The 16,421-nt window shown below is 40.5% G+C and overlaps 1 protein-coding gene across 1 annotated transcript in view; it reads left to right on the forward strand.

The window, feature by feature from the left end:
- Positions 1 to 1,842: 1,842 nt before the first annotated feature.
- NPG1 (tetratricopeptide repeat (TPR)-containing protein) overlaps positions 1,843 to 16,421 on the forward strand; it is a 64,750-nt gene continuing 50,171 nt past the window's right edge. Inside the window, exon 1 of the mRNA XM_089981873.1 lies at positions 1,843 to 2,007. Within this exon, the coding sequence (XP_089837999.1) occupies positions 1,843 to 2,007 (165 nt within the window). The remainder of the gene's footprint in view (positions 2,008 to 16,421) is intronic.

Here is a 16,421-nt window from a genome sequence, read left to right on the forward strand (position 1 = left end):
CTATGTTGAACTAACTAAATACTAAAAATATGAAATCATGAAAGAAATCTAATGACAATTAAAACTATATTAAACTAATGACTAATGATAATACTAATCCTTAACAAATTGATAAACTAACAACTCACTAGTTATTTAACTAAGCAACTAAGTAAATTCACTTAACAACTAACACCTAGTTAACACAGGAAATGAAACTGTTAAAAAAAAACATATTGAACCAACAAGAATTCGATATTAAAAAAAACAGGAAATGACTTGTTTGAAAAACAGGAAATTAATTGAAAAACGGGAAATCAAGGAATACAAAACAGAAAATGAAAGCATGAAAGAAAATAGGAAAAGTGTAAAAACAAAACAAAACTGGAAAAACTGAATGTAAAAACAAAACAAAACAAAACAAGCGGTAACTTTGTAAAACAGGAAATGACTTTAAAAAAACTGGAAAATTGGAAACCGGAAAAAGAAAGAACAGGAATTCAGTAATTTGAAAAAAAAAACAGTAACTCAACGAATGAAAGAAAACAGGAAAAAAAATATAAACAAAACAGGAAAAACTGAGATGTAATTCAATAAGAAAACGGGAAATTAAAAACAGACATTACTGCACACCTACCATTTACTATATATATAATTTATTTGTTCATTTCTAAAAACAAAAACATCTATGATTTTATATGTATAAATGTAAATAAACAAATAAAACACACACACACACACACACACACACACACACACACACACATATATATATATATATATATATATATATATATATAGAGAGAGAGAGAGAGAGAGAGAGAGAGAGAGAGAGAGAGAGAGAGCTACCATCTGAACTGACCATTTCCAGCACTTTTTTTTTTTTGCAAATCCAACCATGTAGATGTGTTCAGCATGGTGATTTTGCTAGAAATCAACTGTTGGATTGTGTATTTTCAATGAAAAAATAGGATTTTTGGATGCTTGAATACTTATGAAGATTATGAGCCATTGATTTTAAAGCCTTAAAAATCTGGTTTATGCTTCATACTTGGATGATTCAAGAGCGCGTCCTTATAAAACCAAGCTTGTAGATCACATCTATACGGTTAGATTTTAAAAAAAGAACAAAAAATCCATGAGCATCGCAGTTTCAACGGTAGTTCTCATATTCCAGTGACCATGTATATATATGAAACATTAGAGTTAATTTACATATTACAATTTTCTGGATGGGTTAATGATATGATGTCATATCACATTGAATGGGCTTGGCAAGTTATTCTTCAAGTAGATCTTTTCTGAGTGAATTCTATATATGTACATCCTTATAGGCTTTGTGACATTTTAGCTTGAGAGTAAAGCTTGATCTCATGCAAGAATTATAAACAATTTGTGAAATGGATCATTCTTTACTTAATTGAAAGATTATATTGATTTTTTTCTCCTATATGTGAATCTATTAATAGAAGGAACCAGTAATATGTGCTCTTGGATCAGAGATGACTATAGGCATTAGGGCTTCAAACTAAAGGACCCTCTTCTCAAAATGCTGGCAAAATCATTTGTATGCTTGTGTAAGGCAAGAATTATCACAAATTCTGAAACTTTATATTTGGCATCATAGTGTTTATTTTGTCACATTCAAATATTTTTTGGAAGTGAATCCTTTTGGCCAACTTTGAATTTATGCCATTTAGTTGATTATTTAGTTTGTTTGGATAACTTTTTTCCTTAGCTTTATATTGATTCATTTATTATATAAACTAAGTCAAGACATGGATTTTTGATATAGGTGACCCTATTCCATGAGCATAGCATGGTACATAATTGAAAATATTGTGGAATTACTAAATTGAGTGGATGAGACAGGAAGTAGGTGAGGCTTTGGAAAATGATATGGCTGACAAAGAGGCCTCCACAAATGGGCTTTCCATAAAAACATCAGATGTAGTGGCAATGCTCGACGAAGGAAACATTCAGGAGGCAGAGTCTTCGCTTCGAGGAGGCCTATCACTTAACCATGAGGTAAGTTTGTATTTTGTGATTTCTCTTTTGCTCATGGTTTTGAAGTATAGTGAGTCATCAGTCATATTTTATGATTTAAGAGCCATAGTAGCATGAGAACTCAGTTGAGAAAATATTGACATGTACATATCAACTCCTTGTGTTGTTTCTACTTCATCAATATGCACACAACATACACATAGTAAGGCACACAGATATAGGTATTATTTTGAATGTCTATGTTACCTGGGCACTGATATGAACTTTGATGCTGTTGATCATGTGGACTCGAAGAAACCACTATTGCTAAAAAAAGTCCTTTGATCTCTGTTTACATTTCTGGCTCTGTTGCATATTTAGGCTTGGTATTTCATCTGTTTTCCTGTGAATTACATTTGGAAAAGAAAAACTTCGATAATTTATTTCTACATGTTTTTATTTGATTGGCATGGTTATTTCTTGTTTGTTTTGTCTCATTATTTTCAATATGCAACTTCCAACCCAAGAAAATAACATGTACCCCCAACGCCATCTCAAATATCTGGCTAAGTAGCACAGATTTGAAAGCAGAAATGGGGTTAAATTCAACATATTGATTCCCTACACAGTTTTAATGAATAAATATGCAATTATAATTTATAAACTCATCTATGGGTTTGGATTAAGCAAAAAACACTTGCAAGGTTTTATATATATATATATATATATATATATATATATATATATATATATATATATATATAGAGAGAGAGAGAGAGAGAGAGAGAGAGAGAGAGAGAGAGAGAGAGAGAGATTCCTGATCAAATAAATAGGTAACTTGTTATATCCTTGGGGTATAGATGAAAAATCTTCTGATTCTTTCAAAAATAAACTCAACCACCGTTTTAGTGCTAGTGCCTAACGTTATTGATGATATAACTGATATTTGGGACAGGTAAAAAAGGTCATTTGCTTGGCACTAGACACTCAAGTTTTTAAGTGTCCATACACTACACATTGAGTGACAGACAGTGTGCATACTGTCAGGCTCTCAGAATGTCCAATAAGTGTTGGCATTGGCACTTTAAAGTTTGAAGTTATCACTGTCAAAGCCATTGTCAAGAAGTGACAGTGCTGGACATGTCTGGATATCAACATTTTCATGAAAATAAAAAATATCATAAGATTCTTAAGTTGGTAAAATTTTAAAATATAAAAAAGTTATTGGAATATATCACAATATTATCATTTTATTTTCAAAATATTTCTAGTTTTTCCTTATATTTTAAGTATGTTTTTATTTTCACCTTGTTAATTTAAAATCTTCTCTATATTTTCCTTGCATGTTTGCAAAAATGCTAAAAGCTACTCTTTTTATTAACTTATTTTTAAATGTAAATATTTTTCTGAGATTCATAAAAAAAACTGTAATATCCCTTGATTTTTGCCATGTAAAGTGATGGCTGAGATTGATATATCATCTTCATATATATGACTGAAGTGTGTACATACATATTTACTGATCTCAAATATCAGAAGGCGCATGCTAAGAACATGCCTGTAGCGGTGCTCTGCGAGCACTAACAAAGATCTTTGGCCTTTTTTTATTTAATATCACGCTGCCCAGGATTGATCCACATGAGTTATAAACCAAATTGGGTTCACTACTTCTAGTAGCCATATATATACATACTAGTAAAAAAAACATGCATTTGCATGAGAAAAAAACATAGTAATGATCAGATTGGATCCAAATGAAGCACACCTAATTTATGTACAAATTTCTGAACTTTTCAATGTTTTGAAAGAGATTTTGCACTTTGTAAGTAGTTTTGATGTGCAAGTTTGCATTCAAGAATATATATAGAAAATTGTATTATTATTTTTTCAATGAAATGCTGCAAATCATATTTGTTGTAGCAAAGGGTATTGGACACAAATCATGGTACAATAGAAGGAATTTGATCATGACCATATTGAAACTGAAGCTTAACTTTCATACGAATTTAACTGTTTGTTAAGCCACCCAAAAGTCAGTCATGGTCAATGTTGCCAAACTATGAAGCGGAAACAGGAAAAGATATGGGAAGAGAATGCGAGAAGCGATGCGTTTTAAAATGTATAGGAAGCGGAAAGCGAGAAAACAATATAAGAATTGAATGAGAATCAAAATGGAATGTAAATAAAAGTGACTATTCTTAAATTTCATGATTTTTTATTGTAAGAATTAAATTTTTGACAAATTTTAAAAATGATTACTGCCAATTTAGAGAAAGCACATGGAAGTGAGTGAGAAGCGTGAGAGAAAACGCAAAAAACATGAAAAGTAGAGTGAGAAAACATATAAGAAGAATGGATGAAGCATGTGGAAAGCATAGAAGTGTGGGAAAATCAAGATTCTCATCAAGTTTCGGAAGCAAGGAGTATCGTGCTTTCGAAGAGAGTTTCTGAGAAATGGGCTTCCCACCTATCTAAGAAGCTTCCGGTAACTTTGGTCATAGTTCATCGCAAACAAAAAAATCATGAAATATGAGTAGATAAACATAATATCGTCAATCATTAACAAACAAATGATGCACTCATCTAAAATGATTACTTCTAAAGATCAACCACTATATATTCCATAATAAACATAGATCTGACATATGTTGCTTATCTGGATACAAATTTGGATTTTATATTAGTGATCCATGTCCAAAGTATTGGATCTGGATCAGATATCAATATGATTCTAATTGATCCTAGTACTTGTTTGATGTTGCAAGGCCTGTCAATAGGTCTATATGACCTTATTCTAAATCTTAATCAGATCTAATAAAATCCAAGTTTGGCATTATTGAAATAGGTTTGATTAAATATATAGGTCAAAGATAGAATCCAAGTTTGGTAATACTAAATCAACAAACTTAGTCAGGATTAGAAACTTAACAAATGAATGTAGAGAGAGAGAGTTTGTATTTTCATTTTATTTTTAAACATAGATAATGTAGCCTAGGTGACATGTCAATCCAAGATCCCATAGGAAGATCCTATTAGGAGTATAGGGAGATGGTAACCTGTATATCGTCCACTTCTCTGAAGAAATCGACAGTTGTTAAGGAAATGTGATTGAGAAAGAAAAGATGAAGTACCTAAATGAAATTAGTCACAGGGAAGAGGTAGCCAGTAGTTACCTCTTGTAATCAGCTAGAAGAACAACTTGATTTTCTTTTCAAGAATCCATTACAGTTAGTTGTCAAGATCACCATCATCTGTTAGAGCCTTCCTGTTAAGGTTCTTTTATCTGTTGCATCTTGATTGTAGATGCAGCTATTAAAGCTCGTTAGTTCGTTTCTATACGAGTCTTTGTGACTAAGGCCACTAAAAACCAACCAGTATGAAAACCAAGTCTTTAAATTGAAATAAGATTTATACATTAACCATCAAAACAGAGGATACTAATACCATTTATAACGACCCCAACTCATACCCAAGAAAAAAGTGTGATTTTTTTTAAACCATTGCGAAAATCTTCCCAGAGACCCAGGGGCCTTTACAGTTCCAACACAACTAGAAAAATTGACGAACCACAAGAGATCTTACACCCATCATCCTAACCATAGCAAACAAACTTTATTAATTAAGAAATAATAGTCATGAGACAATTGCAAAAATTATTTTAGTGCATAAACATTAAATGAAAAGAAAAGAGTCACGCTGTCTAAGTGAATCTATCAAGCAGTCATGTAATCTCCTCATAGCTCCTCTCATGAGCTGGTTACCTCACTCACTGGGCATTTAAGGCTGTGAAAAACATAAAAGTATGGGTGTAAGAAATCCAAAGAATTCTTTATACGAATTCCTCTAATATAACAAATAAGTATAAAGAATACAGAAGAGATTCATGCAATAATTTAGATGGATGTAACTATGACAAATTAATAATTTAAGCACTCATTTAACTAACAGGGAATAAGTGTTAAACAAGAGAAAACAATTATCATTAATAGAGAACATTAAATATGCAATAAAGACATGTAATCATGCAATAGAAAGCACATATCATGCAATCATCCATATATCACAAGAGAACAAATAAAGATGCATGATCTAATATGTAGCAAGAATATGCATTGATTTTTGTGCACATGCATGAATAAATTATTATCTTTTATCAGAGTATTCTTTTTATACGCATGTCCCTATTAAATGCACACAATTTAAGTTTTTCTTTTTATTACCCTTGCCCGTGGATAAACCAAACGGGTAAAATTTCTCGAGGTCAAGTAGGGTTCCCAGGGTAACTTAGCACACAAGTTGTATTTTATTACTGGGTTTCAAACTTAGTCCTCGATCGAATCAACCTTCGGAACATTAGACCTCTACATCTAATGTCGGGACACTATGAACCTTCACATCAAATATGACTACTTTTTTATATACCAAAACAACAGTTGTGTCTACACACCACCCCCCAAGTAAAGTGACAGACTCTCTCTAAAATCGTGATCAGGAGAAAGAACTTCAATATCGGGTTCATGGGTAACAATAATGCACACAAAGTTTTTGTATTCTCGTTGTTTCTCAAAACCGAAACTCTAAGAGTCTCATTCTAACTATGAGATATCTCAGAACGTATATTAGACTGTTCTTTTCTTTATCTTGTTATTAATGACCAATTCATTCATTTGCAATTCAACATGCAAAAATTAATATACAAGCTCGTATATCTCAACGTGAGACCCATCACGGGACTACAACCCGCAGAAAAACATATAACCTATGTCACACAGACTCTTCTAACAGGGCACCGCACCTGTGTCGCACTCGCACCCAGGCGGGTGTGACACTTGAACACTTCCTTTATGTTAGGTGAAGTCAATCACGCTCAGATCCATTTTTATTCAAAACTAGATTCAATTAACTCTAATCAAGTCTATTTTTATCTATATTATATATATAAATACATAAATGCACACAAATACACATAGTATTAACTTAAAACTATGAATATATATATATATATATATATATATATATATATATATATATATATATATATATATATATATATATATATATATATATATATATATATTCCGCATCCCCGCACCCAAGCTTTTTTAAAGTACCGCTCCGCCGCATTCACACCCGCACCTATGTGACATAGCATAGAACAACGCAATACAGTGAAACAATAATAACGTGACTTCTGCGATACATTAAGACAAATAAAGAAAGAGCAAACTAAAGCTCAAGGCCCCCCAGGCCTACGTTGATTCATTTTGATTATCGATGCATCATACGCAGAAATCATAACATGCAATATATACGATGATGTTACATGAAGAGCGAGCAGGAACCACCATTCAACCTGCGATGCTTAGAACTTTAGTATGCTAAACCATAAAGAAAACAACAGGAGGTGAGTCCGACAAGACCCGATGCGAAGCAAAACCAGTGACTTCGCTCCCTGCAGACATGCTGCGGAAGCAGAGGCCAGGGGCACGAGCCCTGCTTAGCGCGACAAGAACAGGGGAGGAGAGCCCTGGCTTTCTGCCAACGAACAGAGGCAGGGAGGCATGCTCTCTGCCAGCCAAAGCAGACCAAGAAAACAAGTAGGGAGCAGCCGCTCCCTATTTGTAGAAGACTCAGGCGGCTAGGGCCCAGCCCCTGCCGACCTGCCAGAGGACGAGGGGGGCAGAGCAGAGCCCCCCTGTTGGAACAACAAACGAAGGCAGGGGGCGGCAAAGGCATCACCCCTACCTTCCGACCAAAACGGAAGGTGGCGACAGAGAGGCGTCGCCTCTGCCAGTCCGCTGGAAAAGAAGGTATCAACAGGAGCATAGCCCCTGTCGGCGGTCAAAAGAAAAAAAAGAGAAGGGAAGGGGGGGTTGCGCCCCTTCCCTGACCTCACCGAGCGGAGGGTGCCGAAAGGCTGGTGCCCTCCGATCGGCCAGCAAGAGAGAGCAGGGAGGGAGGTCGCGACCCTCCCTGTCAAACGAGAAGAGAGAGAATAGGGAGGGGGCCAAGCCTCTTCCCTGTCTAATGAGAAAACAAAAGGAAGGGGTTACGCCCCTTCCCGAATATCAGCGAGCAAAGGGAAAGGGGAGCAGCCCCTCCCTGGTGACTGAGAGGAGAAGAAGCAAGAGGACAGAAGAAGAAGACGAGGGTGCAGGGAGGGGGGCTCGACCCCTCCCTGACCAAAAGAGGCAGCAGGGAGGGCTCGACCCTCCCCTGCTGTAATGAGACTCAGGGAGCAGGGAGCTCGACCCCCTCCCTCGTAACAGCACATAGGGAGGGGCTCAACCCCTCCCCTGCTAACAGAGGCATCGGGAGGGGGCTGGGCCCCTCCCTTGCAAAACCCATCCCAGGGAGGGGGCTCTGCCCCACCCCTGGGGTTTTAAGGCAGCAAGGAGGGGGCTTTGCCCCTCCCTTGCGATTGAGGGAGGCAGGGAGGCGACTCAGCTCCTCCCTGCACAACAGAGAAGTGAGGGAGAAAGTGACAGACAAAGAAGGAGAAGAGGGACGAAGGGAACATACCTGGAGGTCGCCGGATAGAGAGGTGTCGCCAGCGAGTCACAAAGGGAAGGTTGTCGTCGACAAGGGTGGGCTCCGGTGGTGCTATCGCCGGCGGTGGCGGCCTGACAAGATTCTTCGGCAAGTCACAGAAGAGGAGGGAGAGTTGGGGGGTATCAGGGAGAGAGAACGAGAGAGGAAGAAGGGGACGGGGGTTCTCTTTGAAACCCCTGCCTCGCTGTCTTCAAAACACGGGAGGCGGTGCCTCCATTTGGGTCCGGGTCGGATCCGGATCCGACCTAAATCCAAACTTAATTAAATTTTTTTCCGGTTTATTACAAGGGGAAACTACCTTTGTAAAGCCCGTGAAAAAAAAAATTGCGTCCGACTCGTGTCAGACACGTGCCCTGCACGTGTCAGGGGTCTGGGCCGCTTTGTCGGGCCCGGATCCGGGTCCGTGTCGGACCCGAGCTCAACCCGGACCCGGGTTCTCGAATCCTCGAGAACCTGCGTCTTTTAAAAGACGCAGGCGTCTCGGGCGAGGGTTCAAAACCCTCGCCCCTTCTCTCTCTCTCATCTGCTCCGCCCCCCTCACGCCGCGGCCGCCGGCGACAGGAGACGCCGGCGAGCAGCTCCGTCCGGCCACCTCCTCTCCGTCCGGCTGGCTTCTCGACGACGCAAGCACCATCACTCCCCTCTTCGTCCCCGGTGTTGCAGGATGTCGGCGATCGATGCCGACGACGGCGTCTGAGTTCCGGCGACCAGCGATCCTCCCTGCGGCCACCGAGCGCCGACGACTCGTCGCCGGTCATCTGTTTCTTCCCCCTTTTCTGCTGTTTCTCCCTACAGCTGCTGCCGGGAGGCGCTGTCTCCCCTTCAGTCGTCGGCGACTCGCAGCCAGCATCCCCAGCCACCAGCGACCTAAGCAGCTGCCGATCGTGCCCCCGAGCTTCGCTCCAGGAATCCCCCTATCTGCTATCGACTGCGCCGGCCACCGACGGCCTCTTAGCTCCGACTTCCCTGCTTGCCACTCTCCACCTTTCAACCCTCCCTGTCTGGCCATTGGCTGTGCCAGGGACCTCGTGCGCCGACAACCTTCGAGCCTTGCCGGCCATCGACGTTGCTACCCTTGTCGAGGCAGCTCAACCGACAGTAGCCCTCGACCTTCCAGCCTGACGACTCTCCTGTTGCTGCCGTTTTCGGAGGTAAACCCTCCCCTCTCTTTCTCATTTGTGCAGGGTGGATCGACAGGGGGGCTGAGCCCCTGTCGTCACCGCTTGTTGGCAGGGGGTTAAAACCCCCTGCCTCCCTTTTTGCTGTTGGTCGACAGGGGGCTGAACCCCCTGTCGATTGACTCTTCTTGGCAGGGGGTTCCACCCCCTGTCACTTTCCCTTGTTTCTCGGTAGGGGGCGGAGTCCCCTTGCCTTTGTGATCACCTTCGGCAGGGGGCTTCGCACCTATGCCTTCTTTTTGTTTCCCGGCAGGGGGCGAGCCCCCCTGCTCTCCTGTTGTCCCTCGGCAGGGGGTTCTTCCCCCTGCCTCCTTTTGGTTTTCCTGCAGGGGGCGAAGCCCCCCTGCTCTCCTGTTGCTCCTCGGCAGGGGGTTCTGTCCCCCTGCCTCCTGCATTGTGCTAGCAGGGGGCGAAGCCCCCTGCCCTGTTTTCGAGCAGGGGCTTGCCCCCTGCATCTCGGTGTTTGTTCTCCGGCAAGGGGCTTTGCCCCCTTGCCTTGTTCTTGCTGCCGACAGGGGGCTGCGCCCCTGTCTCGTGCTTTGACAGGGGGTGTTCCCTTCTGCCTTGTTGCAACAGGTGTGGTGGGGAGCCTCTGCTCCCTCCCCTGCCTTTCTCTGTGCCGGCAGACAGGGAGCTCATGCTCCCTGTATCTGCTGCTGTTGCCAAGCAGGGCTGAGGCCCCTGCCTCTGGCATCCTTGTCTGCAGGATGCAGAGTTCCTGCATCTGCCTTCTGCAGGCAGGGAGCCTTGTTGTGCTTGTTGCTTCTCGTTTATTTTGCGACTTATACTAATGATCTAAGCTCTCCAGGTTGAACGGTGGATCCAGCTCGCCCTCTGTGGCTCGAGCTCTTGTTTGCCTACGCTGCATGCGTACGAGGACCCGCAACCCCTTAAGGTAGGGGATTCTTGCGTGAAAGGACAATGAACTGATAAATGCTAAAATAAGAAAGATAACTAAAAGCGGACGATATATGTATACATATAATATATATACGTATGTCTTTACCTTCAAGGACACGGTTTCGCGATCCTTGTCCTCTTTACTTTCTCGCACTTTCCTTTCTGTCGCCGCTGCGCTATATGTGCCTAGGCTTTTCATTCCTGTCTTTACATTTCATGTCTTTTAACTCAAGGACGCGGTTTCGCGATCCTTGTCCTCTTTATTTTCCCGCACTTTACTTTCCTGTTGCCCCGCGCTTTGCGTCCTGGCATTTACTTGTACATGTCTGTCTTTTACTCCAGGACATTCTGGTCCTTTATGTTCATGCACTTTACCTTCTTGCATTTGCTTGTTGCCCCACGCTTTATGCGCCATGGCCTTGTTTCTTGCTTTACTCTTCGTACTTTGCTTTCTGTGCTGTCGTGCTTGCTCTTGCACTTATCTTTTGTATGCATTCGTCTTTACCTTGTTGCCGCACTTCGTGCATATTCCTTGCTCATCCATGTATTCTATCTTTGTCGTATGCTTCTTTACTTGTTTACGCTTATCGTTTAATCGAGGTGCAACCCCATGCCTCGTGAGTCGTCCTTTATACTTGCGTAGTCAGTATAGGATCTCATACCTCACGAGTTGCTTGCGTAGTTGCCTGCTTGTGCGTTACGATGATCGAGGTATGATCTCATACCTCGTGTGGAGCTTTAGCGTTCTACCCTCGCGGTGCAGCTTCGCCCATCGAGTCTTGCCTCTCGATTTGCCATTGTATTAGTATGTGCACGGGTTTGTCCCTTATCAGCTTGCACTCCCTGAGTGCAGCTTCGAGTGCATAGTGTATATCGTCTCACTTGTCTTACAAGCCACGACACACACTTATGCACTTCGGTTCTCCAAAGACATCGTCTTAGGTGCAAACCTATTTCTAGGATGTATAGCAGAGATAACAGTTGAATCTCTCACACCGATGTATTTAGGAAAGGTGTGTCACAACCTTAGTCTACCTATCTGATACGACTCAGATAGCCCTGTTTAGGAGCCTATGCACGAGTAGGACGAGGATCCTAGCGAGGTACTTGGGTCATCGCTAGATCGATATGCAAGACCTAGTTCTAGGCTTTCTGGTCAAACCCAGATTGTAACGCCTTTCTTCCTTCGTGAAGGTATTGTTGGATCTTTTACGAGGGATCCATGTTCCTCCTCTTGTAGTTGTACCTTTAGTTACGTACGATATGTTTGGACTACGAAGAGCAGGACGAGAGGTCTATAGTAACCTCTAAGCGTGTATTGACACATTAAGCTAATCCTGTTATGTTGATTTCGCCTAATAGGCAGATTGCTTGCGATGGTCTAAAGGACCCGAGCACGATCAGTTGGAACTGAAATGAGTTCACTGTAGGCTTCTGTAAAGCAGAAGCATTGGGATTTCCTGCGATAGATCCATACCCCTCTCATCGTGGTTGTACCTTTGAACATGTATGTTGCGTACTACGATGGGTAGGATGAGAGGTCTATGTCTGCCTCGAACATGCAATGACATGTGTTTAAGATCACAAGAGTGATGTTTCTACCCTCACTATGGATTGACCCTGTTCATCATGATTGTACATTTGAATAGGTACGATGCGTACTGCGGTGAGTAGGATGAGAACTGTGTGGTTGCCTCAAACGCGCAATGGCGTGTATAACTCACCTAAATAATAATCATGCGCCTTCACAGGCAAGATGCTCGATTGGGTTGAAAGACCAGAGCATATAGAATGAGATGACGGTCAAGAAACCCTCTCTCGTGCTCATTCGGGACGGTTCATCAAGAGAGGATGGATGGTACAAAACTCCGATGGACAGTCATTAATGACAATCTCGGGCAAAGATCCGACCTTCCACAGTCATCGGAGGTTAGGGGAAATCCTTCGGGCCACTTCTGCAGAAGTACGGATGCGCATCCTTTGGGCCCTTTGTTTGCCTTTGGGGATTTACTCTCTTGGTCACATACCGTCCCCTTAGGAAGCGGACTCAGTCAGTCATTCGGGGTATAATAAAATACATAGCATAATGGACCCCCGAATCGATCTCGGCTGTTTCTACGTTTTGCCTTGTGCGTACCCACAACGGCCTGCTCAATAATGAGACAAGATATAACTTATGCACATGATCATGAGATATGCGTGTTTAACGTGCATTGCTTGCTTGCTGGTTAGCTCGGTAGTTCGGTATGCTACTTGTTGAGTTATGTACGCCTGTCGAGGTGTTACCCTTGGTTAAACTGCCTACGCAGTTCCTTGGTTAGTAATAACTAGCTTCTCATACTAGTTGATTGCTTATCCTGTGTAGCTTATGAATTGTTTGTGATGCAATAGCTTGTGCCTCACGATTAATGTAATCACTTGTCGATGGACTGAGCCATCCTATGGTACTTGTATATGTATTATGAGTGTTATGAATATTTGTCTTATGCAATTGCTTTGCTTGACTGGTGGATAGAGTTAGTTACTCTTCACCTATTATATCTGTGGGATTGCTATAGTTGCTTGTTTAACACTATAATCCTTATTGCTCTTGTGTGTAGCTGTTTGCTTTACTAGAGCTTTGCTTACTCCACAACACATTTGGTTAGATTTGCTAGTCTTGCTTGTTCCGGCTTGAGCTAGCGTTTATCTTGCTTATTGCAGCCTTTGTTCTTTCTTGTCCTTTGCACCCCTACTAGTCTGTTGTGAGACTGACCCATTTTCATGGGCAGGTGGTGAACAGGTTGAGACAGCTTGCGATGGCATGATGACGCGATGCATTCAAGGCAATGCCCTTTCCTGACGTTGTGCTCATGGGGACTCTTTTGATAGATGTGGTACAAAGTTTCTTTGAAAGCATCTCTTTTGATTAGAACTCTGCATTTCTAAAACTGTATTACCAAAACGTGGTTCTTTTTTTCATTTCAATAAAATATCTAGTTGAATTGCAAATCGGTTTATAAGGGACGTCTGCATTTGGTTGTAATGCGCCCAAGGTCTAGGGACTTGCTGTTTTGAACCTGATCTTCCGCTGAACTTCTGTTTTAAACTCTGATAAATGATTGATTTCAAAGCTTTCAACCTTTTCCATAAAAGGTTTCAAGTCCACGATTTTGGGGGGTTATAACCTTGGCTTCTTGTGTAAGAGAGAGAATGTTAACAGAAGGCCAAAGGTGGCATTGGGGAGAGAAAGAGGTGGAAAAGAGTGAGGTGGTAAGCATCGGTGATGATGCATTGGGTGAAGAGAGAGATGGGTATGGTAGGCATTGGGAGGAGAGAGGGGTGAGGATGCATGGGGGGAAGCCAAGAGGTCAAAACTAAGCATTAAATGTCATTATTCCATGATGAGAAGGGCATAGAGAAAGGTGAGGATGTGTTGTGTGAAGATAAGGGGGGTACAATAGGCATTGGGAGGGGAGAGGGGTGGTGAGGATGCATGGGGGAAGCCAAGAGGCGAACGCTAAGCATTAAGTGCCATTATTCCATAATGAGAATTGAATTAAAACATGTAAAATTTAGAAGCTTATAGAAATTAAAGTGTGTGTTGGAGGTAGAGAGGCACTAAAAGCTTTCTATTAATGCAAAGGAGAAAGTCCATGTAACATTAAACAAATAATGATTAATTGATCCATCCATCTTGCACCTTATTTTGATTACCCATTTACATGAAATGGGTTGAACTTCTTGTGGCTTTGAAACTAGGTCCCAAGTTTGACTTCTTTGGAGAGAATCAATCGTCTCTTTCATGACGGTCTCCAATTGGACATTTCCTCTTGCATCTTTATAACAAGAGGGTTCATCATCATCAATAAGACCTCCAAAGAAAAATTAAACAACATCAACAAGGTTAGAGAAATCAACATCCCCATATTTCATGAGACAACGATCTTAATTTTTATTCATTTTCATCGATCTTCTTTTCTTTGCTTCATCATTTTCTTCACCTTGTCTCCCCCTTTCTTTAAAGTCCTCACTTCATGATGAATAAGACTTATTTTGAGCATCCGAAGAGGAACTTAACTTTTTGGTTTCTTTTTTACCTTCACTACAAGAATCATTCACATAATGTGTTGAAGGTTGTTGCTCATAATAAGAAGATATTTCATCAAAGACTACATCCCTTGAAGTAGTACATCTTTGAGTTTGGGGATTAAAGCACCTCCAGCCTTTTCTTTGAAAATCATACCCTAAAAACACACATTTTAAAGCATTTTCATATAGCTTCTTTCTATTAGCATTCGGTATATAAACAATAACATATAGAACCAAACACTTTAAAATGAGAAACCAAAGGCTTAATTCCATGCATCACTTTATGAGGAGATTTCATAGATATGTTACTTGATGGAAGTTGATTCATAACATAGCATGCAAAATTCATGGCTTCCACTGATAGCTGTTTAGGCAAATTTTTTTGTATAAATCTGACTTCTAATCACTTCACAAAGGTTTTTTTACTTGTACTTATCTACACCATTTTGTTATGGTGTGTAAGCACAAGTAAATTTCCTCTTTATATGGTTACACCAACGATACTCAAGAAACTCATTGGACACATATTCTCCCCTATTATCCATTCTTAAAAAAATTATTTTTATTCGAAATTATCCTTCATTCATGTGCTTGAAAAGCCTAAATTTGGCATACACTTCGGATTTTTCTTTTAGAAAATGTACCCATCTGAACCTTGAGAAATCCTCCACAAGTACTTGCACCCCAAATAGCTAGGCACTTGACATGGTCCTAGCACATCAAAGTGAATCAATTTCAATGTCTATTGCTTCTAATAGAAGGCTCTTCAAATGGGAGTCTATTAGATTTCCCATATTAACATATCAAAATTCATTGATATAGGAAGCCCTCTTAATAAAGTTTTGAAAATAATCACCTCTAAGTTATCAAAACCCATATGACCTAGCCTAACATGCCATAAGCTAGCATTATCATTTTTGCTTGTCTTGTTCACATAAGTAAGATTTTCCAATTCAACAAGAGTTAAAAATTTAGTTTACCCTTGTAGAGAAGTAACAAATGACAAATATTTACTCTTTGGGCCACGAAGAATTTGCCTATACATTCGAGTCTCACTAATAGTCTCATTAGGATCAAGACTTAATTTCATGACATATGTTTTTCACTTTAAAAAAGAAAGAAGACACTCATGTTACCTTTCTTCAAGTTTACCAATTCATTTTCTAAGAATTACATGTGGGCTTTATTCTTTTTTTTAAAAAGACTTTCAAGAGTATCTCATGCCTCTTTCAGGCTTTCAAGATTTTGGATGTGATCAACAATCACCTCTGAAATAAAAGCTCTTAAGGTCAACAAGACTTTTCCACATCAAATCTTTCATTTCCTCTTTGCTTCGGTATTTGCTTTATTCTCTTTCATTATGGTAGTTTTGGTTCCACCAACAACCTCTCACACATTTATACCTTGGAGGTATGCCTTCATACATAGCCTCAAATATTGGTAATTAGAGTTGGTAAGCTTCTCTACTCCAAACTTGTCTCCATGATGGAATAAGAGTTGACCTCTTTCTTGATTCTCCAATGATTACCAAGAGCACCAAGCACCCTCCTTTCCTATAGCTTTGTTACCTTATAGGAAAAAATCCAACTCTTAATCAAGAAGAAAATACCCAACCCAAGAGAGAAAAAAACCAAGGAAGAAAAGATAAGTAATTTACTAATAATTCACTTTTTCACATAAAACTACAAGTCCCATACAATATATAGGCATTGGGGGCCTTTGTACACATTCTATCATAATTTTCGTAACTTTTGG

Source organism: Nuphar pumila, chromosome 12 (genome assembly GCF_984573655.1).
Source record: "Nuphar pumila chromosome 12, dmNupPumi1.hap1.1, whole genome shotgun sequence".
NCBI lineage: Eukaryota > Viridiplantae > Streptophyta > Magnoliopsida > Nymphaeales > Nymphaeaceae > Nuphar > Nuphar pumila.